The sequence below is a fragment of the Dendrobium catenatum genome, unplaced genomic scaffold, assembly GCF_001605985.2.
Source record: "Dendrobium catenatum unplaced genomic scaffold, ASM160598v2 original_scaffold_37698, whole genome shotgun sequence".
Classification (NCBI taxonomy): Eukaryota; Viridiplantae; Streptophyta; class Magnoliopsida; order Asparagales; family Orchidaceae; genus Dendrobium; species Dendrobium catenatum.
This window is the reverse complement of record NW_021356156.1, coordinates 174279-202103: the sequence shown is the minus strand read 5'-3', so window position 1 is coordinate 202103 and position 27825 is coordinate 174279. Positions and strand designations below refer to the sequence as shown.

Sequence of the window (27825 nt, the reverse complement as noted above, 5' to 3'; positions counted from 1 at the left end):
AAACTTGTCAATTTTGACTTGGTTTTCTTAAAATATAGTTATCTTTTATGACTTAATAAGTCCCTAATATACTAGTATATTCTCAATATTAATAATATAATTTATATAAGGTAATTTCAAGAGATATGTATTTGCTCCAAGCTTTCTAAGAGTTATGAATAAGTCATAAGATCTTAAGTATCATAGAGATAGTGATATTATATTCAAACTTAGAAATAAATGCAAGCCACAAGTGTTAAGTTTCTTACCTAGTAAACACTTCAATAAATTTCCAAAGGATTTATTCACAACTTCTATTTGACAATCAATTCAAGGATAATACAGAGTTGAAATTATTAGTTGTCCAAAAAAATTCATAAGATCTTTTAAAAGTATGAAATAAATCTTAATTCCTTTATTTGAAATTATTATGAATGGCAATACATTTTCTAATAATTTTCTTTATACAAAAGTTTAGCTATATAAGAAGCATCATTAATTAAATATAGAAATAAATGTGCCATTTTGGAGAAACTATAAAAAATTATAACAAAATTATTGGATTGGGGGAAAATTTTTAACACCGCTATGCAGATTCGATATTCTCCTATTTGTAATCGAATATTGCATTGAGAATAAAGTACAATCTTGGGAGGTTGGCACAATATTCTATAATTGATTCAATATCAAAATAGGATTTTAAATAATGATATTTCTATAATCAAATATAATTCAAAGAATAACATATCATCTCAAAAGATGAACATTCAATTATATAGAATGTGTTTAAAAATAGAAATAGGGTTTTGAAAATTCATCCATCCTTTTGATTAGATGTAACAAGGAGAACATTATATCATCTTAAAAGATGAACATAACATTCTTTAAGACATCTAAAAACAAGAATGGGTTTTATAAAATTCCTCATTTATAAGATCGAATATAATAAGTGAAATGTTATATTATTTGTATTTTACAAGTATATTTAAAATTATAAATGAATTTTTAAAAGACATTTACGTTCCCAAAATTTTTTCCTTATTTTATAGGAATAAAATAAGGTTTATTTTAATCTGGAGTACTCAAATCCCTATAAGGGCTTGCCCCTATAGTTAATTACATCTTAAGAGGGATACTCCTAAGAAAACTCTCGATTAAAGTAGCGATTTCATATCCATTTGATTACAAAGTAAAAGACAAGGAAAGAAGTAGAAATTTTCAATGAGAAGGCTCAACGTTGAATAGTTTTTAACAAGTCAAAGAAACAAAAGTAGGAGGTGCCGAATTCTGAGAAGCTCAGAGGCAACCTCAGTCTACCATATGTTGGGTTTTATATTTTAGGAGAAAGTTTTTATATTAGTTAGCATTTTATCAAAAAAATTGGAATTATATTTTTGGAAAGTGAGGACTTAAGATTTTAAAAATCTGCCTCATAACCTAAATCTAAATTGGGTACTACAAAGTAGTGAAATTAACCTATCTAATGAAGTGCAAATTTGGACTTACCCCGGCCTAGATTGGGGAGCCAACTACCACCTAATCGCTTTAAAATCATGTGGCCGATCTCTTTATGAAAGATGGGTAGAGATGTTGTTTAAGTTTTGAGGAAATGGGAGCCGACATCTAAGATAAATTCTAATTGGCCCCTCCACTTATGTAAAGTAAATTATGCTTGAGAGCAAAATGTAATTAAAATTTTAGACTCTTTTAATTTATATCTAATGCAATGCATGCTAATTGACTCGAATGCAGAAAATGATTATGAAGTCGTTTTAAAATCGGGCTTAAAACATATATTTTTTCCTAGAGATTGCACAACATCCTCTTGACAGAACTGCAACCTAATAAGCCAGATGATCTGCTAGAACCCTTAGGCAAGGACGTGCCTAACAAGGAAAAGAAAGTAATAATATGCATATATGCTGACTCTCGACGATCCCGAGTTTACTTCTTAAATCGTTAGAATTTCTATGTGAGCCTAAAAAATTTATTAAAGCTTTAAGTAGAAAAATTTTATCTATACCATCACAAAACTCTGATCGTATTCATACTAAAATATAACACGACATGCAAAAAAACCTAGAAAAATAGGCAATTTATATTGCACAAGCAATGTAAACAATCAAATTAAATTATCCAAAATATAATGTCCAATGTATGAATAAAATTTTTCATAAAGCTAATCCTTAATATAATTCAACTAAAATAGGAAAATACTTGGTTAAAACATCATGTATTTGTTGACATTTATATAAAATCCAGAAGAAACAGAGGTAAAAATCCCGTAAATAATACCTGTAAACCGTTGGATCCGCGAATTCAGCTGAAATCGGCGCCGTTTGCGTATGCATATTCTTAATGTCTTGAATATAAGCATCATTAACTCCTTTCTTTTCTAGAACTCTCCTAAGCATTTATCTTGAAACTTTATCAAATATTTTCTCTAAATCAATATCATATGTAGATCCTCCTTACTCTCTATATTTCTCCATCAAACCTATCAACAAATATATTGCTTCTATAGTAGACCTACCCGGCCTAAATCCAAACTTATTTTGAGAAACATAATTTTAATGTATGACACATTAACTTGATTCCTCTATCATTCGTACATTCTTGTGCATCATATTTATTCTTAAAAATTGAAACTAATGTACTCCTCCACTCATCTAGTATATTAATTGTCTTCAAAATAATGTTAAAAATTTAACAAGCTAAAAAACTTCATTTCCTAAATGAAATATTATCAAACCACAATGCTTTTCAACATTTCATTTTTTTTTAAGCCTCTCCAAGATCCATTTCCTTACTATGACGATCAAAATAAATATTTATTCATTTAAGATGCTAAAGTTACTAAAATTAATCATATTATTAAAATGTTGATTAAAATTTTTATCAAACTATCACATCAGCCAATATTGAATATTCTACTTAAAAAAATATAATATGCACTTTAATTGAACTAAAATTTTACTTCTATGTATTTGCTTGGCTAACTTATAAATACATGTTTCACCCTCCTTAACATCTAATCTATTATATAAATCACTTAAAACTAATTTTTGCACCTCATATTGCTTCTTTAACCTCCCAACATATCTCTCTATATCTTTTTTAATTTTCCAAGCTTCAAATTTTATAACAAAATTGTTTATTTTTTTATCTTGTCTTGAATATTTTCATAGATTAATCTATTTCATATAAACTTACAAAACTATTTAACATTAAAATCCTTTTAAAAAAAGTTTTAATCATTTGTTAATAAGAAAAACAAACCGAAAAAGATTTTTTTTTAACCTCTTAATTATAAATCACTAAAATGTAAAATAAAAACATAAATCAACCAGTCTGTGTTTAATGTAAGCCACCGATTTAAAATTCCGTGTCAACTGGCTACAATAAAGTTAAGGCAGCGGCCCAGCGAAAGGGCCGTGAAGATGGAGAACTAGCATGAACAAGCAATCCCATTAAGACCTTAACAAAAGAGCATTGCAACAATATGGTAAAAGACAGCGACAAGGCGCATCAAAGTAGATTGCAGCAAAAACGAGTCATACCAACATCATCTTATCAAAATGGCTAAAAAGAAACGGAGAGGGCCTTGTAGAAAACAGAGATTCTGTCATTTGGTAAATATTTTCATCTGAAGTGAAGGCGAAAGAAACTGCTGAGTCTAATAAAATTCTGTAAATAAAGGCCTATTTCTGGTACTGATGACCAGAAAAGATAGCCCTGCCAGAAAAAGCACTCAACACAGCTAAAAGAACCCTTACAACACATGCAAATGCAATCATGAACCCCTCAACAGAACCTGCAGCTTATCAGAGCTGGCCAGCAAAAAAATATGAAAAAAAACCTAATCCACTAGCACATCAAGCTCAGATTTATAATTGATCAATTAAATGATTTGAGTGCAGCTTGATTGGATCTAGCTCCAGGAGGTGGAGCACATTTCAGTTTGGACCTATTTCAATCAAACCTATTCAAAGAACATTCATCATCAGACTTCAAATGGCCATTTTGAAAAAGGTAACACTTATAAAAAGGTTGGCTACAGAGACATATAAAATCCTCACCATCTTACTTCTCAGCTCACTATTATTTCATGGAAGAAAGTGAGAAGAGAGAGTTACAGCTGCTATTCAATGTAGCCATCTCCAACGATGATCCGGCAAATGCTTGCAAGCCATTCCTCATGACAAAGGATCAGACTGAGCAACCACAGCTGGATCTGAATTTGTCAATGAGCATCATAACTCCACAGATGAGTGCTAGCAACGAGGCTGACAGCAACTTGCAGAATGTGCAAGTTCTGAAGCAACATGCTGCAGAACAAGTTCGGCTAGCTGCATTGGAGAGGGTCTATGCTGAGAGGATGAGAGAGCTAGCAAGGAGAGAACTAGAACAGGCAGAAAAGGAATTTGCACGGGCAAAGATGATCTGGGAGAGGGCTCGGGAGGAGGTAGAAAAGGTAGAGAGCATGAAGATGATAGCTACCAGAAGAATTAGCTCCGCCTGCGTAGAAATCACCTGCCAGAATTGCCGGAACCATTTCCAGTCATAGATTGGTCAATGTTCTTACACGGTACACTTGGATAAGATCCAGCAGATTCAACTCAGGACAACATTGGTTCAGTGATCAGTCTACTCCCAATAGAAACTAGCAATGTCTAACAAAGTCAAGGTAATAAAGAATTTCTTGTTTTGAAATAACCATTTTTATGTTTCATCTAAAACAAGAATCTTCTCCAACAATGTAAATTCTAAGATCCAGTGTGAGAATCAGTTCTGCAATGTATCTAATTGACCTGTCTGATGTTGATATTTATCCTTGAAGTCTTGATGTACTCCCTGAAACAAAGATCTTCTTCATTAGAGAATTGAGATAAAAGATCCACATTATCTGCATGCTCAGAGTCTGAAAATATCCTTGGAACTCCTGCACATTCAATATCCAAGAAATTGGTCCATTACTTATGGTTAATTAAATTAGTATTATTGCCTCGCTCAGATTAAGAAATCCAAGAATAAAAAAAAATGATGGCAAAACAGAAAAGACTAATCAGGAAAACAAGAAGTTTATCTTTATCTCATTTTTTTTTCTCTTATAACATAAGGTTCTTTTGTTCTTAATGTTAGGAGATTGTAAAATAAAATAAAGCTTAAAAAGTAAAGAATAATGTTGTGGTTTTGATTAAAAACTTGGATGTTCCGAGATCATTAAGCAGCTTAGTCTCACCTTTATGGATAACGACCTGGCCCTTTCGTCCTTACAAGTTCTCTGCCTTGAATTTTTGTATAGATCTCTACCTTAATTGTTAAGAATTCTAAGGAAATAAGATTTGGGATCCGAAAGACCATAATTAGGACTACAAAGGCAAAGCTTAGCTGTAGCAAAGGAAACAAACTGCCAGAATACATCTCATATCATTTAACTCTTTCCAAAGCAACTGAAATTCACTATGCTTACTTCAAAGTTTAATCAGTCATAAGGCACCACATATAAATGAGAAGTCTATCACTTCGCGTATCTTAAATCTGAATCATTTTTCAATTCTTTTTACCATAAAAAATAAACAAAATTTCACCCTGATCATGTAGATAACATGCAAAAAATGCCTCCAATTCTAGGTGACAGAATGTTCTACATTCAAATCAAAAGGGTTCATTCTAAACTACACAATAAATTTCATAAAACTCTTGTGGTTTTATTCTGGTAAAATGATGACTAAAAAAAACTAGACTTCAGCATTTCCTTCAATTCTTATTTCAATTACCACGGAGAGAAATTATAGGTAAAGAAAAAGGAATTAAATTGGGTGCATCTCGGAACTTACTAATGTACATGGACTTACCTTTTCCTTGATTAGATAAGTTATCTTTTAGTTCAAACCCATGACTTCTAACTCACATTAAGGGCAATCTAAATGTTACACTCAGGCCTGACCTCTGAATGAACCTATTTGACAATTCTCAAAATGTGCAGATGATCAGAACGACTTACATGTCACTGAAAGCAGAGCTAGAAGCCGAGGATCATAAATTAGTAAAGTCACGAGTGTGATTCACATCTTTTTTCTTGTCTTGGTCCTTTTTGACCTTTGTGCAGGACAGGACTTTCAGTAATATCATCTTCTTAAGGTCACAAATAATAGAAAATCTCTTTTAAAATAATTTTCAATTTTTAATTTAATGCCCTTCTTTACAGCCACAAAACTGGACTTAAACAGCACGATTAACAAAGTACAAACAATTTGCTTCTCTTTGGTTTTAAGTGTAAAACTTTAACGAACTAGTGATTCAGATGGATGTGCAAAGCACTTAAATAACACGCTCTTCTATTTAGTTATGATTTATGATTTTTTCCAACAATAGCTCAGTCCGTAACTAATCTTCTCTTTGGTCTTGACACTACATCTACTCGCAGAATAAAAAGTCATAGTAGCTGAATTTTTCAATATTCTGCTAAGACCATTGTTAATACCAGAACTTCATCACAATCTTTTAGTATAGCTAGCAAGAAATATTTTCCCTTAACTTTTTATTATTGCAATTTTTAAAGTTTCACCGACATCAATTGTTTCCTATTGCCATTTAATCAATTTATTATGTATACTCTCGGAAAAAAAATGGTGGCCTTTTGAGTATTGATATCATGCATGCCATACTATACAAAACTATGTACTCGTTTTAATTATGCTTCACTAAACCACGTGCTCATGTTGTAATTTACGCCTTGAAGCTGTAAATGTGATTTCCCCTGCACAAAGTACATCAATCTATGATAAATTTGTAACCAGCATATGAAAGGGTAATAACGGTGAAGTAATTACAGGTGTTGGTATAAATCATGTGAACCTTGGTTTTAATGAACAACTAGAACACGCCTAAAGACAAGCTTCACTGCGTCGTCAAAAGGATGACAGCTTACATAATATACAAACATTCTGCAATTTGCGAGGAAAACCCATCGAAATAAAAACCATAACTAAATATAACAGAAACTGACCATGAAAACATTCCCTTGCCTCTCCGGCCATAAGCACAATATCGCCACTCCTTAAAAACATGGCTATGGGCATGTCTTCCCTAGACTTGCCTCCTAGGAGAAAAATAGCTTTACATCCAAGACTGTAGAAGTACAGGGACATTTTGTCAGATGGTTTTTCATCATATAACAAACATTAAGAATGGTTACCTAGAATGTACCTGATGCTTACAATAGGTTTACTCCAATCCTTTTCCATGTCATCAAGGTGGCCACCAAGCATATCACCTGAGGGATTGGAAACAAACAGAGGTCCCAACGCAAATTCAAATTTACAACTAATACAGCAAATGCCAGTAATTCAAATTGCAAAAGTTCAGTGGTGAGAATGAGTCTATAATCTCTTAACAAATACGCAAATAAGATGGCACTAATTGGCATTTGTGGCTAGGAAAAAATAAGCCAAACATACTTGGACCAAAATAATTCACAATTGCAGCTTCGGGCTGAAACTCTTCTCCATTAGGCATAGCAGGCACTGCCATTTTTTTTGCAACAAGGCAAAGATCATCGGGTATCCTTTTATGAGGAAGAGACACAGCATAATTGCGCTACAAGAGAAATAAGCAAAAAATAGATACTTTCAAACTTGGAAAAAGAACCACAGTTCTTAACCAAACCACAGAACTCAACAAAATCCCAAAAGCTGCTACATATTAAAGCTCAGTTATCCTCAATAAAATAAATTGCACAAAATTTATAATTTTCTTACTTTAAATACAACACAAAACGTCAAGCAATATCATTCTAGCCAAAATGCTGATATTAAAAAACTACTCAGCTTAGCTGAGCAACTTAGGATCAACATAAAAAACACTGCAATTTTCAATTCATGCTTGTTAGGGGTAACATTCTGCATTGATACTACTTTAGCTAAAGAATGATATCTAAATCTTCCTACAAAAATAATCTAAAGAGAGGTGGGTACGCTATGAAGTACATAACCCTAGATTTTCTACTCTAATATTTTTGTCAAACAACAAAAGTCCTTCATGAATTCAAACAAATTTTTAAACTATGAAGTATTTTTCTAAATTCTGAAATTCAAAGAAACTAAAAAATGAGGAAAAAAATCAAATTTAAGAAAGCAAATATATTGGTGGAGTTTAAACACCACAGTTGGAATAGCATGATGGAGTGGGTATAAGTGAAATAATGGACTTATCAAAAATCTAATCACTCTAAAAAAGCAACCCCATACCCTCAAACCTCTCTTATGTGTATGATTGGAAACTCAAGAGCAGTCATCCACCAGGCAAATTAGTTTTATATTAACCGAATTCCGCCTAATTTTACATTGAAGTTTATTTAGATATGGGGTCAAGATATTTTATGGGCATAAGTCCCCATAAGTAAGTATGCTCCCTGCTCTTAGGAGAATATTTATCAATTAAGGAGGCTACTTATACTCAATTTTAGAATTAGATTTGTGCTTAAGTGTCAATTTAATTAAATGGTGAAAGGTTGAGGGATTGAGATTGATTCAATCAATATCTCATAATTTTATCATCCTAGGTGTAATAATGAATCTAATCCATCAATGCAAAGAGCTTTGAAACTTAACATCCAATGAGCCTGATTCGTAACTATGGATTATCACATCTTAGGTATCACGAGTAAACTACGGTAGATGTATAAGGAAAAGATGTGCTTTTAAGAGTACTATCGACTTGCTTATTGGCAAAGGGCTCATCGTACCAATTGTATCGAATAGTTCAGAGATAGAAAGAGTAATTGTTTATCATTTATAGATACTAGGATGACTAACAAGAGCTTAGAGGCATTGCATAACTATCGCTTGCCAATGAGTCTTAGTTCAAGATAAAGAAGTGTTTTCACAATTTGGTTTGATTTGACTAATAAGCTTGTGTATGGGAATTGGTTCATCATACTTGATATAAGTTTGGGTTTACTATATTAGAAGACCAAAGTTTTAATTTTATGAGTGAGATGACTTCCGAAATTATGTTAATTGATTTAGAGTTTATCAATCAAAAGTCCAACAAGCATGGCTTACAACCTTAAGGATGGGGAAAGACAACTAATGGATCTTTCAGCCTTACATTATAGATAAGGTGGTACGATTAATTAAATAAGTTTGGCAGATTTCTTATTAATTGATATGGGTTTGTATCCATTGGAAGGCACATAAAGAAAACTTGCAATCTCAAGGATGAGGAAAGATCAATGTTTTTACTTAGATTCTTAATCCATGTCTAATATTTAAAATTACTTTCATTTAAAAATTGAGTCTTACTAATCTATTAGTGAGTTGCTCTTAGGCCTAGGCTCATAGTTTCAATCAACCTAATAATGTCCCTTACAACCTTACCCTATAGGCAAGGTGGCCTACTGTTGAAACATTTTTTGTGTTGACTCGACTCGAATCAAACCCGATTAGATCCGATTGAACGCAATCAATTGAGCCTCGCCGAACCCAAATAAGCCTCGATTCGAGTTCAATTTCGTCAAATTAACTCGATCGAATCAAATCGAACTCAAACCGACTCAAATCGATTCAAATCGAGTTCAATTTAGACTCAAATTCAGTCCAATCTCCCAATATAAACTCAATTTGACTATCCAAATCAAAATTTGCATCCAATAGCCGTGATCGCCTTAGAATTTGCTCACCCACGCGTTGCCTTCTCATCAAATCCCACATCAACAGGCAATCGAGCAAGATATCCCTCAATTATATGAAATCGAGCAGGGTACTGGTTCTGGAATTCTCCACTTACTACTTCGTGTGTCCAAACTGAGAAGGTGGGAGATCATTAAGGATATGTATGCATGAGCTGTTACTTGTCTTCAAACACAAGGTGTTTGATCAAGCATTTTCCTATTTCAGTTGGATTACATTAAGGATCATCCTTAAGCCCATATCTTTTTGCTTTAGTCATGGATGTTCTCACTAGACATTTCCAAGAGGTTATACCCTGATGTATGCTTTTTGCTGATGATACTTTTCTTTTTAATAAGACTAGAGAGGGAGTTGAAGGTAAACTTGAATTATGGAGGTCAACCTTAGAGTCCAAAAATCATATAGCAATAATTTAGTCATACTTCAATCATGCGATCACATAGTAACCACACAACCATGCGATGAATATATGATAATCTCCTAATCATATCAAATCACATGCTAATAGGCAAATGTTCATGCAATAATCATCTCAAATATACAATGATTGACCAATCATACAGTGATCATTCAATAATGCACACACAATAATGCAATAATCACTCAACCATGTGATGATCAGGCGATATTGTAATAAGACATAATCACGTAATGACCACATAACTATATAATATTCATATGATCATACGATAATAATGATCATTGAACCACACGATAGCGAACAATCATGTAATAATTATACAGCAATCGTATAATCATACATATGAAGTATAATTTTAGTAATAATAGATCAAGTGTGGGATTGTGACTTTGGGCGATCAAGTCATTAATAAGAGTGCACGTTTTAGATCTATTGGATCTATTATTCAAAGTGATGGTGAAATAGATGGGGATATTATTAGTAGAATTCTAATTGGATAGTTGAAGTGGAGGACTGCATCAGGCTTGTTGTGTGATAGAAAAGTCTCACTCAAACTTAAGAGAAAATTCTATAAGATGGTGGTGAGATCTGTAATGTTTTATGGTGCAGAATATTGGTCATTAAAAGAGAAGCATAATATTAAGTTAAGTGTTGCAGATATGAGGATGCTTGGGTGAATGAGTGGTTTTACTCCTATAGATAGGATACGAAATGAGCATATATGTGAAAAGGTTAGAGTAGCTCCAGTGGAAGATAAGATTAAATAGAGTCGCCTTAGATGGTTTGGTCACATAAAACGGCGGACTTCCGATGACCCAATTAGAAAAGTAGATGTATTATATTTGACTTATGTTAAGAAAGGTAAAGGTAGACATAAAAAGACTTGGTTATAAAATATTCGAAATGACATGTCTTTATTAGATTAAGATAAGAATTTAACTCTTAATAGGACATAATAGAGAAAGAGTATTCATGTAGCCAACCCAACATAGTGGGATCAAAGCTTGTTGTCATTGTTATTGTTGTTGTTCTAACATGAGAAAACCTATAAACTGATGCTAGTAAGGTGGGAGAAAAAGTCAAGCTAGATTGAGAAAGAGGTCAGCAAGCTAAAGAATGATATCTAAATCTTCCAACAATAATGATCTAAAGAGAGGTAGGTAGATTATCGAGCACCCAATCCTATTCTCATTTTTTTGTCAAACAACAAAAGTCCATCATTCAAACACATTTAAACTATTAAGTCATTTTCTCAATTTTGAAATTCAAAAAAACTACGAAATAAGGTAAATTTTAAATTTAATTTAAGGAAGCAAACATATTGGTGGAGTTTAACAACCATAGTTGGAATGCCATGATAGAGTGCCCCTCCAAATAAGGACAAAAGAAAATAAAGGCAAGGGAAATTAATAATAAATTTCCCCCACATGGAAGGAAGATAAAGCTTGAAATTTCAATTTTCAAAATTTAAAATTGAATTTTCAACTTTAATAATGAATGAAAATTTAAATATTATTGGAGTGCGGATAAAGGGAGGACAAATCTAGGTCAAGGGTTGGCCTAGTTTGGCTAATTACTACGAATCAAGAGTTTGCCTAGTTCGGCCAATTCCTACAAAGAGAATTGTGGAATTTTTTTCTTATTATAATGTAATATTATAAAATTTGAGCAAACAAAAGAAATGAGCTCAGCAATGAAGAAAAATGGGGTATATTAATTTTAATGTAGAACCCCATTAAGTTGGCTTAAGGCTGATGAAAGATAACAATTGGGTCCACCAATAGTGTATCAAGTTACTAAGAAGATCATATTAATCAGAGATGGATTAAGGGCCGCCTATGATCATTAACAAAAATACTATGATCCAAAGAATAAAATGACTAAATTCAAAGTGCGATAATTTGTGTTATTGAAGTTTAGAATAGATGAAAGGCATATCCAGATTTTGCCATGGAGGTAAGCTGAGTCCTAGATATATTGAGCCCTTTGAAATAATAGAAAGAATTGAAAAAACTTCCTATAAATTAGCACTACCGATCGATATGGCCGATATATATAATGCTTTGATACATCTATGGCTCAAGAAATAGGTTATAGTTGAAAATTAAAGAGTTCCATAAGATAAATTGAGGTGCAAAGTAACTTATCTAAAACCTAAAAAGATATTAGGGTTTGATGCCCGAGAACTATATAGTAATAAAATTCCTTGTATAAAATTCAAATGGAAACAATGATAAAAAAAAGAAGCATCAAGGGAAAAAAAGGACAACATGAGACAAAAGTTTCCTCACTTCTTTAGCAAATTATGATGCAAGCGAATTTCGAGGACGAAATTCACATAAGAAGAGAAGATTTGTAATATTCTAAAATTGAGTTAAAAGTCTCAAGTTAATATACCCCATTTTTCGAACATATTAAAATGTATAAGTAATATGGTTATAAAAACCTATAACTTCTAAAACAATTCAAAAATCAATTTTATATATATATATATATAATTTTGAGGTAAAATTATCTTTGAATTGTGTTAGAAGTTAAGATTTTATTTCAATCTGTTAAATCTATGATTTAAATAGTGTACAAGCAAAAGAGATTTCAAGATGACGGTAAAGAGATAATCGACTAGTGGGTTGAATTTCAATGTTGTAAATTTGGTAACATATGCAATTACAATTTTAAAAAGTAACTTGATTACAAACTAAATTGAGTCACCTGCCTTTTACATTTCATTATTTACCTTTTATTTGAAAGTTTAAACATCTAGTATTAAAAATTTAACTAGCATCATTTTAAAAATGCACATATATAAAATTATAAGATGAAAATTTGATGTAAACATTTAGATGTTCGGACAAAGAAATCTAATAAAATGAGCTTTAAAAAGATCATGTTCATGGAAATGCTGGTAATGTGATAACATGTACAAGTAGGGCGACAAAGGAGAGCCTATCTAGAGGCAAAAGGATTCTCCAATTAAGATATGTATGATGACATATATAGGTAGGGCAACAAAGGCATGTCAAATAGAGGCAAAGGGTCCTCGGCATGTAGCCTTCGAGCTCATAATAGCCAAGAAAACACTTTCACCTCCATGACAAATTCAAAAGTTGAAAGAAGAATTGTATATCATTTAAATAATCACCAAAAAATTTTCATATATGGTTAGGTAACAGAATGATATATGTACAAACTTATTATGAAATATTATTAATACTTGAAACTCTAATATTTTACCTAAAGTTTTGTTTCCAATTAGATGTTTTGCTTACAAACAAATCAGATGTTAATTCAGATATTTCACCTGTGAGGATTTATGGTAACATGTTAGACTAATTTATGAGTATAAATAAAATTTTTATAATAATTACATCATGCCTTCAAGTTGGCTATCTAGTTGAGTTTTAGCTCATACCAAATTACATTGAATATAATTTCAGCCAGCTAAAGGACAGGACAAGTTGAACTCGAATAAAGGTTATATTTTTATATTTTGATCTACACTAGGAGTGTAATCAAGTCAAATCGAGCTCGAGTTTGGTCTAGCTCGAGCTCAGTTCGTCAATTCAGAGATAAGCTCGAGCTCAAATCAAGCTCATATGGTGGGTTAGAACTCAGCTCGTTGGAGTTGCAGCTAGGTCACGCTCTACTCCTGAGCTGGCCTTGCCGGAGGGAAATGCCTAGTCGCAAGAGTTACAATGGCCTAGTTGCTAGAGAAGTTGGAACACCTAGTCGTCGAAGAAGTTGGAACGCCTAATTGCTATTTAGGAGAAGAAAAGTGTTGAAATGAAGAACATTTTTTTTATTGAGAGAAGAGTAGGAGCAAATTTTTAAAAAATAAAAATAAATGAGATTTTTGAAAGCATAACACATTCCCCAAAAAACAATAGTTGTAACCTGCAGATTTGAATTAAATGGAATTCAAGTTTTGCAATTTTTGAACTGCATACAGCAGATATTTTTTTAAAATAATACAATTTTTTTTTGTCAACCGAATCAAGCTGAGCTCGTGAGCCGACGAGCATAGTTTTATCAACCTTGAACTCAAGCTCATTTAATATGCATGATCAAGCTTGAGCTCAAGCTCTAGCTTGAAGCTCAATAAGCTCGACTAGCGAGCTTGTTATTGAGTCTACTTTGAGTCAGCTCATGAGCCAACTCAACTCAGTTACACCCCTAATCTACGATGTCTTTTGGGTGTATAATTTTGTTATAAAATAAAAGTTTTGGCAGGTATGCCTATTAGGATTAAAATAATTCTTTTAAAGATAAATAAAAGAATTCTGATTTGTTTAATTAGCTTTGTAGTTTAATAGATAAAATTTTTTTTCTAGAAATGCTTCTGCTCTTGCAAATTATGGATATTTTCACTTTTTATACTTTAGAATTTATGGTATAAAAAAGGGCTAGAAGGATTTATCTCTATTCGCCTCATATCAACCTAGAAGGGTCTTTGTTGGGTATGACAGAGTGAGGGGAAAACATGTAGAATAATGTTAGGAAGATGGGAGATAAAGTTAGTAGATGGGGGAGAGATCAACAAGTTATAAAAGGATACCTAAGTCTTCCACTAAGAAGAATCTAAAAAGGAGGGTCAACCATAAAGCACATAATCCTAGAGTTTTCACTCTCAATTTTTTGTTAAAACGCCAAAAGCCTTATTCATTCATTCAAGCAAATATTTAAACTATTACATAATGTTTTAATATTTGAAATACAAATAAACTAAGAAATGAGGGAAATTTCAAACCTAATGAGTCAAATATAAAAGTAGAGTTGAATCACTATAATTGAAATTCCATGATGAAGTGCAATTTAATGTTTCCAAGTTATGACTTCTTTAATTTTGCATGGTTGATGAGGCTCTTTTCGTAATTGAAATTGTGATGAGGCCACGAAGTTTTGAACTTGTTGTAGTAGTGAGGGCATGACAATTTGCTGCTTGATATTCCGCATCAAGTAGCTTACTTAAATGTTATCAACTCACGTGAAGACACTGGCATTTTAAAATACCAGACTTTAAACATTGTTATCAACCTAATGTTTTGTTTATATTAAAAATAGGCACGAAGCAACGGATAAAAAGCAATCCCAGGTTTTGAATTGAGGTGCTTCTCTCGAGCTTTCCACAAAGCTACAAAACCAAAAGTTTGATTTGTGCAGAAAACAAGTGACCAAAAGCTCTAGCCCGCACATTTACCCGCTCCGAGGCTTTGCACCATCGAGGGAGCATTTACTAAATGTTTTGCTTAGTATATTTGCATAAATTATGGGACTTAATCTTATTCAACTAATCACAAAACTGAAGTACTTTGCATATCACCTTTATCCTACAGCCTCTTAAAATTAGTGGACACTACATAAGCTAATCCAACACAACTTTATCTATTATGACTGATGGTTTTCTGAAGTTACAAGGGAGAAAATTTTTTTTGCATCAGTGGCATCATGTAACTGTGAAATTGAGATAGGAAACACTTGAAGATTTCAAGTAAATCCAATCAATTAAAAAAAAATCAGCGAGAAACTCTTCCAAACTCCAAAAGGAAAACCAAAAAAATAGTTATTTTATTGCAAGAATCAAATAGATCAGAAGAAAACAACAAGATACAAGTGATCCTCTATTCGAGAGGAGGATCGATCTCTCCCAATCTCTAGATGAATCTAGAGCCCAAAACCTAAACCTAAGAGATCCCAAAATCAGCCAAATTCAGGATCCCCTAACCCTAGGAAAACAAACTATTTAATGCATACAAATCAAAAGGAAATTCCTAAACAGTCCCTACATTCAAATTTCCCTCTTAATTCCCCCAAAATCTTTTCTATTCGGCTCCCAAAAACATGCGGCCTCGGCCTACGCGGGAGAGGCAGAGAAGTTCCGCCTCTATTCGTCTGGGCCGGTCCCATGTGAACCGGCTGGACCGATATAACAATACTCCCCTCCCAAAGATCCACCTTGTCCTCAAGGTGGAAATATGCCAATGTTCCCGTGGAGGTGGCCATCCTTGAGGTGGCTGAAAAATCTTACCAAATTGCTGAATCAAGGGCTGCACTGAAAGAGAAACATCCCCTCCCTCCTTCAATCTGATCACATCCAGCCTAAGTAGTCCCACCAAATAATCTTCCCCCACCTCTTGTATGTCCCTAACCATGGTTTTAAGTGATATCATTGCTTTGGATAGCCCTGCATCTCCCCTTTTAATCACCTTTCTCCTACCCACCATTAATTCCATCGTGAGTGCTCCCCAATTGTCCTTGATTTCCCCCAAGGTTCGCAACCACTACATCCCTTGGGTGACATCAGTACTTCCAAACTCTAGTGGGAGAAAGTCCTCCCTACCTGAATCTCCTGGATGGTCAACACCACTCCTCTGCAGATCCCCTGGCCTTTCTCCACTTTTCATGTACCCATCATCACCCCATAACAACTAGTGTCCACCAATTTCACTCCTAGTTGGTTGACGATCAGAGTGGAAATAAAATTATGGGTAGCCTCACTGTCAATCAATACTACCACCTCCATGCCTGCTATTTCCCCCTTTACCTTCATCGTACGATTCGAAGTGAATCCTACTATTGAATTCAGGGAGACCTTCGCCACATCCAGTGCAACTTGTCATCCATCTCTTTCTTACCTGCCTCCTCAGTTTTCTCGTCATCACAGACGATGAGAACCTGAAGAGTTCAATCCCTACACATGTGCCCTTGAGTATACTTCTCATCACACCGAAAATATAACCCCTTTGCCCTCTTCTCCTGTATCATCTTCTCTGTCAACCTCTTAAAATTTTCCCAACACTCTCCTCCAACTGGCTTCTCCTCAGTGGTCTCATGAAATCCTCCTGATACTGGACCCTTGGGCTCTAAATAAGTAGTCATCATCTTGTAAGTGCCTCCTGAGCTGCTACTCCTGGCTCCCCTCTCTAGATTCTTCTGATTTTCCATCAGTTGGGCTAATTTCATGGCCTCCCAAGTCACAAGGCATAATGACTTTCACTGCTGCTCGGATTTTTGCCTTAAGCCCCTTCATGAAGTTCCCCTCCAAAGCATAATGATAATCGCTCCACCCAACTGGTCAGGTGCTCGAACCGCTCCCGATAGTCTACCACTGATCCATGCTGCATAATGCGAAAAACTACTCATAGAAGTCTCCTCCCCTGTCAGTTTGGAAACGTTCTAATAAACAGTCATTGAATGCTCTCTAACTCCTTATAGGCCTCCTTTGATCCTGCCATTGGTACCAATGACAATGTCTTCCCCTATAGACATAGGTTTGTTGTTGCAAATTTATCCTCATCAGTCAACCAATTGATGGCAAAATACCTCTCCACCTTATAAATCCACCCATACGCGTCCTCCGCTTCGAATATGGACATCTTCAGCTTTCTCACCTTCTGATCTCCCTCATTTCACCTTATTCCTCCATAGCTTCCCCTCTCCCAAGTGCTTGGCCCTCCCCACATCTCCCGGTCTTCCCTTGCCCTGTCATAACCCAAACCTCCATCGAATTCTCCTCTCCTCCTTCAAATTCCGCATCTCGGTGACCATAATATCCCTCCCAGTTTCCCAATCAGCACCCCTTTGCTCCTACCCTCCATAATCATGCCTTTCCCCAAGCCTACCTCCTCTATCCTCCATCTGGAAAGGCTCCCAATGGGGTCTTCTCCCTTCTCCCTCTATAATTTCCACCTCATATTGTCCTTACGAAATTCAGAATTCGTATTCTTTCCTTTTGGCCCTTTCTCCCATGAAGTTGTCGACTGGTTGTGGATTTCCAACATCTTCTTCATCAAATCCCGTAAATCAGCTACTTGCCCCATGGAGGAAATTATGTCCTCCACCGTTGTCTTTATTTGATTCATCTCCCCTTCCAAACATTCCTCCAACACGTCTACCTTCTTGGCCGCCATTAAAAATTCGGATTTTGCTCCAAAAATCAGAAAACGTTCCTTCCTCGGATGTAAATTTGCCGCTGAAATTACAGGAAATCAGCCCCCGATGGACCCAAGACTTGCTCTGATACCAATTTGATAAGAAACACTTGAAGATTTTAAGTAAATCCTATCAATTTAAAAAAAAAAAATCAGCGAGAAACTCTTCCAAACTCCAAAAAGAAAACAAAAAATAGTAATTTTATTGCAAGAATCAAATAGATCGGAAGAAAACAACAAGATATAAGTGATCCTTTATTCAAGAAGAGGATCGATCTCTCCCAATCTCTAGACGAATCTAGAGCCCAAAACCTAAACCTAAGAGATTCCAAAATCAACCAAATTCAAGATCCCCTAACCCTAGGAAAACAAACTATTTAATGCATACAAATCAAAAGGAAATCTCTAAATAGTCCCTACATTCAAATTTCTCTCTTAATTTCCCCAAAAATCTTTCCTATTCGGTTCCCGAAAACTTGCGGCTTAATCGGCCACTGCGGGAGAGGCAGAGAAGTTCTGCCTCTATTCGCGTCGGCCGGTCCCGTGTGGACCGACTGGACCTGTCTAATGGACCGGTCTAACAAATTGTTGCCAAGAAAAAAAAAACTTAAGTAAGAATAGCGTAGAAAAATCCTTTTTCTTTTCTTATATTGATAGTAATTACGCATAATGGCAATAGACGATAAAGATGCTAAATTATGTCCAGCCAACATATGTAATTATTACTTGAAGCTTGGTGGATATTCAGAACATCAACATGAAAGGAAAGCACAACAAGAAGATTTACAATTTTCGTAGTATTAACATTAGAACACTGTCGTTGCCAGGTCTCAAGTCCTGGAGGAGAAAAGTGGAGGGTAACATTAGGTAGTCAACAACCAGCGTAAAATTTGTCGAATAATCATGACATGAATCCTTTAAAAAAATTGTGTTAATGCTAGGGCATCCCCTGGAAGCGATGCATTGTATGGCCTGAATACAATGACAAGTGTGCAAGGGTCGCTGCACCGACGCCCGGGTGCAGTGTTAAATAGGCAAGGGTTCCCACATCAAGGATGGATGTGGGCAAAGAAGTTAGTCCATGAAACTAAAATTAGAATAGGAACTTGGAATATAAGCTCCCTTACAGGAAAACTAATTGAATTAATATATATTATGATTCATAGGAAGATAAATATTCTGTGCATTCAGGAAATTAAATGGGTTTGAGAGAAATCAAAGGAGATTAATAGTTTAGGATATAAACTATGGTATTCGGGTAGGAGTCATACTAAAAATGGTGTATGTGTGATTATAGATAAGAGTTTGAAGGATAATGTTATAAAAATTAAATAGAATTGGAGATAGAATTATAGCTATAAATATTATTGTTAATGCTAATATTGTTAATATTATAAGTGTTTATGCTCCTCAAATAGGTTTGGATATGAGTTTAAAATTAAAATTTTGAAATGACTTAAAATAATTAATACAAAAAGATACCTCTTGAAGAAAAAATTTTTATTGGATAAGATTTAAATGGACATGTTGGTAGAGAGGTGTATTTTAAAAGCATCCATGGTGGTCATGAATTTGGAACTACAAATGAAGGTGGTAAGACTATATTAGATTTTTCTTTAGCTTATGATTTGTTAATAGCTAATACCTTATTTAAGGAAAGAGATGAGCATCCTATCACTTATAAAAATGGATATAATAAAACGCAGATTAATTATTTTCGTATAAGAAAATTAAATCGTTTAGATTGCAAAGATTGTAAAGTTATTACGAGTGAAAATTTATGCACCTAACATCGATTATTAGTTTTGGACTTTAAGATAAAGGGACAAAATAAAAAATAAAGTAAAATGATATTCTAAAATTAGATGGTGGGTATTTAAAGAATATTAACAAAAATATTTTTATAGTGAAATTTTAAATCTTAAGATTCTGTCTGTGCATGAGAATGCCAATATTATGTGGGAAAAAATGGCATGTGATATTAAGAATATTGCAAAAGATGTGCTTGGAATTTTAAAGGGAAAAGCTCCTAATAGTAAAAATAGTTGGTGGTGGAATCTAATGTACAAGAAAAGATAAAAAATAAGAATATTTGTTATAAAAATGGATTTACATGTAAAAATTTTAATAATTGAGAAATCTATAAAGAGGCTCGTAATGAATCTAAGAAAGCTATTTGCGATGCAAAGAACTTAGCTTTTAATTATTTATAAAATAGATAGATACTAAGGAGAGAGAAAGATATATGTATAAGTTAGCCAAATAAAGATATAGGAGTAGTAAGGATTTAATTCAAGTGAAGTGTATTAAGGAAGAAGATCAAAAAATACTTTTTTTAGAAGATGATATTCAACAAAGGTGGATGAGGTATTTTGCTAAACTTTTTAAAGAGGAATGTAAAAATACGACTGACTTTAGTGACTTTATCACCCTAAATGAAAATAAAATTTTTTGTTTTTATCGGCATATAAGTAAAACCAAAGTTAAAGAAGCTTTGAAGAAAATGAAGTGTTGAAAAGTTGTTCGACCTGATGATATTCCAATAGAGATGTGGAAATGCTTAGGAGACGAAGGAATTTTTTAGCTTACTAAACTTTTTAATATTGTTTTGAAGACTAAAATGATGACAGATCAGTGGAGAATGAGTATGTTGATTCTTATTTTTAAGAATAAAGGTGATATACAAGAGTGTGTGAATTATAGAAGAATCAAGTTAATGTGTTATTCTTTAAAACTATGGGAGCGAGTTATGGGGCGTAGGTTGCAGCGTAATACTAATGTTTCTCAAAATCAATTTGGATTCATGTCGGGTAGGTCTACTATGGAAGCCATATATTTATTGAGAGGTTTGATGGAGAAATATAGAGAGAATAAGGAGGATTTACATATGATATTTATTGATTTAGAGAAAGCATAAAAGTTCCGAGAGAAGTGTTATGGAGAGTTCTTGAAAAGAAAGGAGTTAATAATGCTTATATTCAAATCATTAAAGATATGTATGTAGGAGCTATTACTTGTTTTCAAACACAAGGTGGTTTGACCAAGTATTTTCCTTATTTCAGTTGGATTACATCAAGGATCAGCCTTAAGTCTATATCTTTTTTCTTTAGTCATAGATGTTCTCACTAGACATTTGCAAGAGGATGTACCTTTGTGTATGTTTTTTTCTGATGATATTCTTCTTGTTGATAAGACTAGAGAGGGAGTTGAAGGTAAACTTGAATTATGGAGATCAACTTTAGAGTCTAAAGGTTTTCGCTTGAGTAGATCTAAAACTGAATCTATGGAGTGTAATTTTAGTAGCAATAGACCTAGTGAGGGGATTGTGACTTTGGGCGATCAAGCAATTAATAAGAGTACACATTTTAGATATCTTGGATCTATTGTTCAGAGTGATGGTGAAATTGATGGTGATATTATCAGCAGAATTCAAGTTGGATGGTTGAAGTGGAGGATTGCATCGGGCTTATTGTGCGATAGAAAAGTCTCACTCAAACTTAAGGGAAAATTCTATAATATGGTGGTGAGACCTGCAATGCTTTATGGTGCCGAATGTTGGCCATTAAAAGAGAAGCATAATATTAAGTTAAGTGTTGCAGAAATGAGGATGCTTAGGTGGATGAGTGGCTTGACCCTTAGAGATAGGATACGAAATAAGCATATATGTGAAAAGGTTGGAGTAGCTCCAGTGGAAGATAAGATTAGAGAGAGTCGCCTTAGATGGTTTGGTCACATTAAACGGAGGCATTCCGATGACCTGGTTAGGAAAGTTGAGGTATTAGATTTGACTTATGTTAAGAAAGGTGGAGGTAGACCTAAAAAGACTTGGTTAGAAAATATTAGAAATGATCTTTCTTTATTAGATTTAAATAAGAATTTGACTTTTAACCATACACAATAGCAAAAAAGGATTAATGTAGCCAACCCCACGTAGTGGGAAAAGGCTTGTTGTTGTATAGTATTAACATTAGAACGGCTAATTTTTTATATCCTATGCATATACTATGGTGCAAAAGAGTCGCAAAAAATTGGAACTCGTGACTAGACTCACTATCACAACATAAAAGAACTTATTGAAAAAACACAATAATAAATACATAAGAAACATGCAAGGAGAGAGCACTTATAAAATGTTTTGTGTATTGTTTTTGTAAAAATAACGGGGTATTAATCTTATTCAACTAATCATAAAGCTAAAGAACTTTGCATTCACCTTTATCCTACAGCCTCTTAAAATTAGCGGACACTATGCAAGCTAATCCAACATAACTTTATTATTATGACTGATGGTTTTATAAAGTTATAAGGGAGCAAAATTTTGCCTGACAAAAATTTGTTTGCATCAGTGGCATCATGAAACTGTGAAATTGTTGCCAAGAGAAAAACTTAAGAGTAACCAGTGTCCATTCAAGTTCAGATGGAGTATTTGTTTAAGTTTTACACTAGGTACACATAGAAAAATCCATTTTCTTTTCTTATATAGATGATAAAGATGTTAAATTATGCATTGTCATCATATGTATTATTACTTTAAGCTTGGTGGATATTCAGAGCATCAACATGAAAGGAAAGCAAAACAATTAAGATTTACAATTTTCATAGTATAGACTTTAGAACACTAAATTTTGATATCCTATTCATAATCTATGGCGTAAAAGAGTCGCAAAAATTGGAGCTCGTGACTAGATTCACTATCACAACATGAAAGAACTGATTGAAAAAAACTCAAGAAATACATAAGAAACTTGCACAGTTGAATCCATATCAGCTAATTAACTAGTATATTTACAATCCATAAACAAATTCAGATTTAGAGAAATCAAATTAATAATGCAAACCTTAGACCAGTCAAATTGCAATCCAAGGGTGCTCCAACGCAGTTTCCGCAGAAGAACTGAAGCAGCTACTGACTTGTAGGACTCGTCATTATTTGTGATCATACAATATTCAGAAAATGAGAACCTTTTGGAGTTCAAATTAGTTTTATCATAACCCAATATACGATCAACTTCTGAAGATGTACTTTTTGCCTCAACCAAAACTTTGTTATTTTGAACAGCATCAAATAAACCGAATATAGGACCATATGCTTCTGTGTGATTAGTTCTATTAGGAGGCTGAGGAAAGCTAATTAAGCTTTCCCTGATCCAGTGCACTTGTTCATCATCAGTCAGTGCACCAGGAATGAAATAAAAACCTGAGCCATGGCCAAAGGTTTTGAATTAAAGAAATTTATTTTTATGAAAAATCCACACAAGTTAGCTAAAAGATACGCTTAGAAAGAATTACATTAAACTAAAACAAGAAATACATCTTGCTGGTCAGCAGAAACAGATTTGAAACTCTAAATAACAGGAAAACACTTCCATTACTTTATGGATCCACCAGAACAAATACTTATGCATGTGTTTCTAGCAGAATAAAATGTGGTGCAATGGTAAAACTCTTCTATATATAATTTTTGCATCGCTTATGACCAACAATTATATGTGCATGAATAGCAACATGTGATATCTAAATAAATGGAAAAAAAAAACTATGAAACATGTACTTCTACGGTTCTTCGAACCTAACCTGAAACCTTGCATACAATTGGAGAAACTTCCAAAGGACAAAATGCCGAATGCATCTTTTGGCGCAAGCCACTTTTTGTAAAACACAAAAAAACTTTGCAATGCTTCTTATTCATGAGCTTCATGGACACTTATCAAAACACGATAGGGGCACATTTTGGAATCACTTGGATAAAAACAATAACATTCAAGCAAGCATTATCAAAAATCAATCCTAATTAAATATTCCTACTCTTACTCCCTTTTATCATTTTCTTTGGAAATCTACTTAACATACTCATAGGAATTGTGTAGACTCACCCAAGCATACTATATATGCTACTATTAAAAAGGCAACTAGTACTCCACTAAGATAAGATCATAACCCTTCATTTTAAATCTACCGTGATCTATATAATTTTCATGAATCATGAATCCATGATTGAGCATGAGCTAATGATTTTTCTAGCTATTCCTTTCTCTATTTAGATCTAGTGAGGGGATTGTGATTTTAGGCATTCAAGTCATTAATAAGAGTACACGTTTTAGATATCTTGGGTCTATTGTTCAAAGTGATGGTGAACTAGATGAGGATATTATTAGTAGAATTCAAGTTGGATGGTTGAAGTGGAGGAATGCATCGGGCTTGTTGAGTAATAGAAAAATCCCCCACAAACTATAAGATGGTGGTGAGACCTACAATGCTTTATGGTGCAGAATCTTGGCCATTAAAAGAAAATCATAAAAATAAGTTAAGTGTTGCAGAGATAAGGATGCTCGGGTGGATCAGTGGCTTTACTCTTAGAGATAGGATACGAAACGAGCATATATATTAAAAGGTTGAAGTAGCTCCAGTGAAATAAAAGATTAGAGAGAGTTGTCTTAGATGGTTTGGTCACATAAAACGGAGGCCTTCCAACTACCCAGTCAGGAGAGTAGATGTATTAAATTTGTCTTATGTTAAAAAAGCCAGAAGTAGATCTAAAAAAAGTTGGTTAGAAAATATTAGAAATGACCTATCTTTATTAGATTTAAATGATAATTTGACTCTTAACAAGACACAATGAAGAAAAATGATTCATGTAGTTGACCCCACGTAGGAAATCTCTTCATTGTTATTTCTTCTTTTTTTTAACTATTATTAAATGGCATAAGGTCAAAACAAGTGGATTTCAACTTGGGGCATGATTGAATCGAATGGAATCAATCATAAAAAAAATAAATCAAGATAATCGATCGAAAGTGAAATTAAACCAAGCCAAACTGTTGGGCTTCTATTCTATGAACCAAATCCTTAATCTAACATTATTTTTTCAATTGAAGGGATGGTAGAAAATTAGATAAGCCCAATGACTAACTTAATGTTACGCTTCAAGCATTCTCAAAAGAATGCTAAAAGGGGAAAATGGACAGAAGTTTTTTTTCCTAAAAAATCAAGCTCACCTCGCCCTACATGTAAGGTAACACTTTTTTAATCCCATTTCTCAATTATGACTGCATAGTATGATTAGTCTATCAAATTACATGAATTTACAAGAATAGAAGCCAATGTAATAACTGCAAAACTAACAAAACCATACATGGAAGCTGTTTGGTTACCTATTTTAAGTGAGATTTGGGTGGGATTTAAGTTATAATTTGGCAAAATGGTTTATAAAAAGTTTTGAAATCTAGTTTGAAGGATTATTTAATTACAAGTATTTATCCAAGTTTTATGTTGATGTCTTATTTTTGGCAGGATTTAGATTAAATCTTGTCAAATAGAATTATGAAACTTTAAATCCTTTTGTTTTGATAATCCCTTTTCAATCCAGTTATTGATTAAATTTAGGATTATTAAATACAACCATTCATAGGATTTCACAAATTTAAGTATTTCTCTCTCTCACAAATCTTAAATATTGAGAAAATTAGTCAAATAATTTATCAAGTTTTGCCAAGATTTAATGGTTGTCATCCCAAACTGTTTTCAGTTTTTAACCCTCTCAAGATTTGCTAAATTTGTATTTATAGGATTTACTAAATCCCCCTAAAGCAAAATTTTTCCAAATGGTTTTTTGAGCCACATAAATCATAGTGCCTTCTTAAATCTAGTTCTAAGGTAAATAAAAAATTTCATAAATCCTAGAGCAGTAAGATATAGAATATTTACACCACTTCTCATCATTATTTCTCTTTTTTTCCTTCCTTCATATATATATATATATATATATAATACAAACGTTTAACTAGGATTTAACCATATATAACATGTATTATGCCAAGCAGCTTTCAAATTTTAACATTTCAGTAAATCCTACTTGTAGCCAAAGAGGAATTATATCTTGGATTTAGCAGGACTTTGTAAATCTTAGCTCAAATCCCGGAAAAACTACTATTTAAAAACTTAACTCAGCGGGATTTAATTACTATATCTCTTTGAATCCATTAAATCTTCCAAACAACAAACAAATAGTTTAGATTTGGTTGGACTTAAATATGGGACAATCAAACAGTCCCACAATCAGGATTTAAATTATACTTGAACAAGAATTATCAAATTAAGATTCAGCAAGCCTCAAATAACATGAATATGATATAAGGAAAAAGGTTTCCCTAATAAGAGAGGAAAACCTAATTCATACCTGGGCGTTCTTCGAAACAGAAAACTGGTCGATTGAAGCTCCTGCACTCGTACTTGAAGATACCAGCAGGAGTTGTGCCACATTGTTTGAATGATTCGAGAACGGAATGGAAATCAATAACACCAGAGAGATCTGTCTTCCTATGTGCCTGATTTTTTCCTGATTGGGGATGAACAGAAGTTAGCTTAAAACCCGCCTGCGCTTGAAAGTAGAGGGGAATGATAAGAGAGATAGGGATATGGACTGTAGACAAACCAACTTTTGGGAGCTTGGGTTTTGTAGAGCTTGTACAACTTCTCAGTCCTTCGAAAGGCCGTCCTCTCAGCGTCGACGGGAGCGGCGGCGTCGATGATCTCCGAAGTTCCATACATATCGAGCTACAAGCCAGCCCTCCTGGGTGGCCGCCTTGCTGATTCAATTCTCAAATAATCCTTCGATTAATAATGTAAATTCAGCGTAAATTTCAGTGTTTTTAAATTAATGTTTTTTTTTTTTAAATAAATTTAGGTAAATAAAGTCGAGCTCACACACATAGATATGCAAGATTCAAATTTAAATTTTTTTGATTGATTGCAAAAGCTTCCAACTAACAAATCAAAATAAGCTACGTAATATTATTTTATTGAATGTACAATAAATATAAAAAATTTTCTATTCGACAATGTTGATCGAGTGGCATCCGAGGTAGTAGGTAGTAGCTTGTAGTGTTGGCAAAGAATTTAAAATGTGTTTAGAAATAGATTAAGGCTTCATTTGAAATAACTTTCTTATTGCTTCTTAAAATAATTTTCTACTATAAAAATTAAAAGTCATTTATTTATATTATATTTGAAAATCACCTAATGATACTCGAATTTTTGGAATTCATGCATTTTGAATGTATCACACTCAAAATGCATTGAACAAATTGGCTCTTTGATCTAGTTATTGGCATATATATATATATATATATATATATATCATGCATTTGATTTGGATTTTTACATATTTTTCAGGAAGAGATTATGACTAAATGGAGTGAGGTTAATCAGGAGTTTCATGTTTAGTTTTATTTATTTTTTATAATTTGAATTAGTTCTTTTGTAGCCATAATTGCTTAATGATAGATGAATATTGTAGAATTGAACTCTGGGTTATTGTATATAAATTTTTGGTAATGAATATAAGAATATTAACACTTGTTGCTAGGTCCCAAGTTTTGGATGAGAAAAGTGGAGAGTTGCTTTAGGTAATCGATAATCAGTGTAAAACTTATCGAATAATAATGACATAAATCCTTTAAAAAATTATGTTAATGCTAGGGCGTCCCATGGAAGCGACGAACTATATGGCATAAATATAATGACAAATATGCAAGGGCCGCTGCACCAACACCTAGGTGCTGTGTTAAATAGGCAAGGGTTCCCACATCAAGGATGAATGTGGGTGGGTAAAGAAGTTAGTCCATGAAACTAAAAAACATGAAACTAAAATTAGGATATGAACTTGAAATATAGGTTATATTATAGAAAAATTAATAGAATTAATAGATATTATGATTCATAGGAAGTTAAATATTCTGTGCATTTAAGAAACTAAATGGCTTGGAGAGAAGGCTAAGGAAATTGATAGTTTATGATTTAAACT

The 27825-nt window shown here is 33.4% G+C and overlaps 2 protein-coding genes across 3 annotated transcripts; one reads left to right on the top strand and one right to left on the bottom strand.

Moving 5' to 3' along the window:
• The first annotated feature begins 3477 nt into the window (after nucleotides 1-3477).
• Nucleotides 3478-4666, top strand: LOC110100425 (zinc finger protein SHOOT GRAVITROPISM 5-like). The gene has a single exon (XM_020827926.2). It carries the CDS (start codon nucleotides 4088-4090, stop codon nucleotides 4544-4546), a length of 459 nt encoding a protein of 152 aa, XP_020683585.1. The 5' UTR covers nucleotides 3478-4087; the 3' UTR covers nucleotides 4547-4666.
• Nucleotides 4614-26624, bottom strand: LOC110100424 (alpha-ketoglutarate-dependent dioxygenase alkB). 2 transcript variants are annotated; one of them, XM_020827925.2, is made up of 7 exons: nucleotides 26455-26624; nucleotides 26200-26358; nucleotides 22862-23220; nucleotides 7443-7581; nucleotides 7192-7258; nucleotides 6992-7113; nucleotides 4614-4921 (listed from the first exon to the last, which is right to left on the bottom strand). In XM_020827925.2, exons 1-7 carry the CDS (start codon nucleotides 26564-26566, stop codon nucleotides 4782-4784), a joined length of 1098 nt encoding a protein of 365 aa, XP_020683584.1. In that variant the 5' UTR covers nucleotides 26567-26624; the 3' UTR covers nucleotides 4614-4781. The 2 variants fall into 2 exon arrangements, with proteins under 2 accessions (XP_020683584.1, XP_020683583.1); XM_020827924.2 differs by having other exon boundaries at nucleotides 26459-26624.
• Nucleotides 26625-27825: the final 1201 nt, after the last annotated feature.

What these genes read in the sequence shown, in the direction of transcription:
- LOC110100425 (XM_020827926.2), top strand. Translation starts at nt 4,088, where the DNA reads ATGGAAGAAAGTGAGAAGAGAGAGTTACAGCTGCTATTCAATGTAGCC.
- LOC110100424 (XM_020827925.2), bottom strand. Translation starts at nt 26,566, where the DNA reads ATGGAACTTCGGAGATCATCGACGCCGCCGCTCCCGTCGACGCTGAGA. An exon ending in AAACCTATTGTAAGCATCAG is followed by an intron (nt 7,114 to 7,191) that starts GTACATTCTAGG and finishes GTACTTCTACAG; the next exon opens with TCTTGGATGTAAAGCTATTT. An exon ending in GGCAAGGGAATGTTTTCATG is followed by an intron (nt 4,922 to 6,991) that starts GTCAGTTTCTGT and finishes TTGAATGTGCAG; the next exon opens with GAGTTCCAAGGATATTTTCA.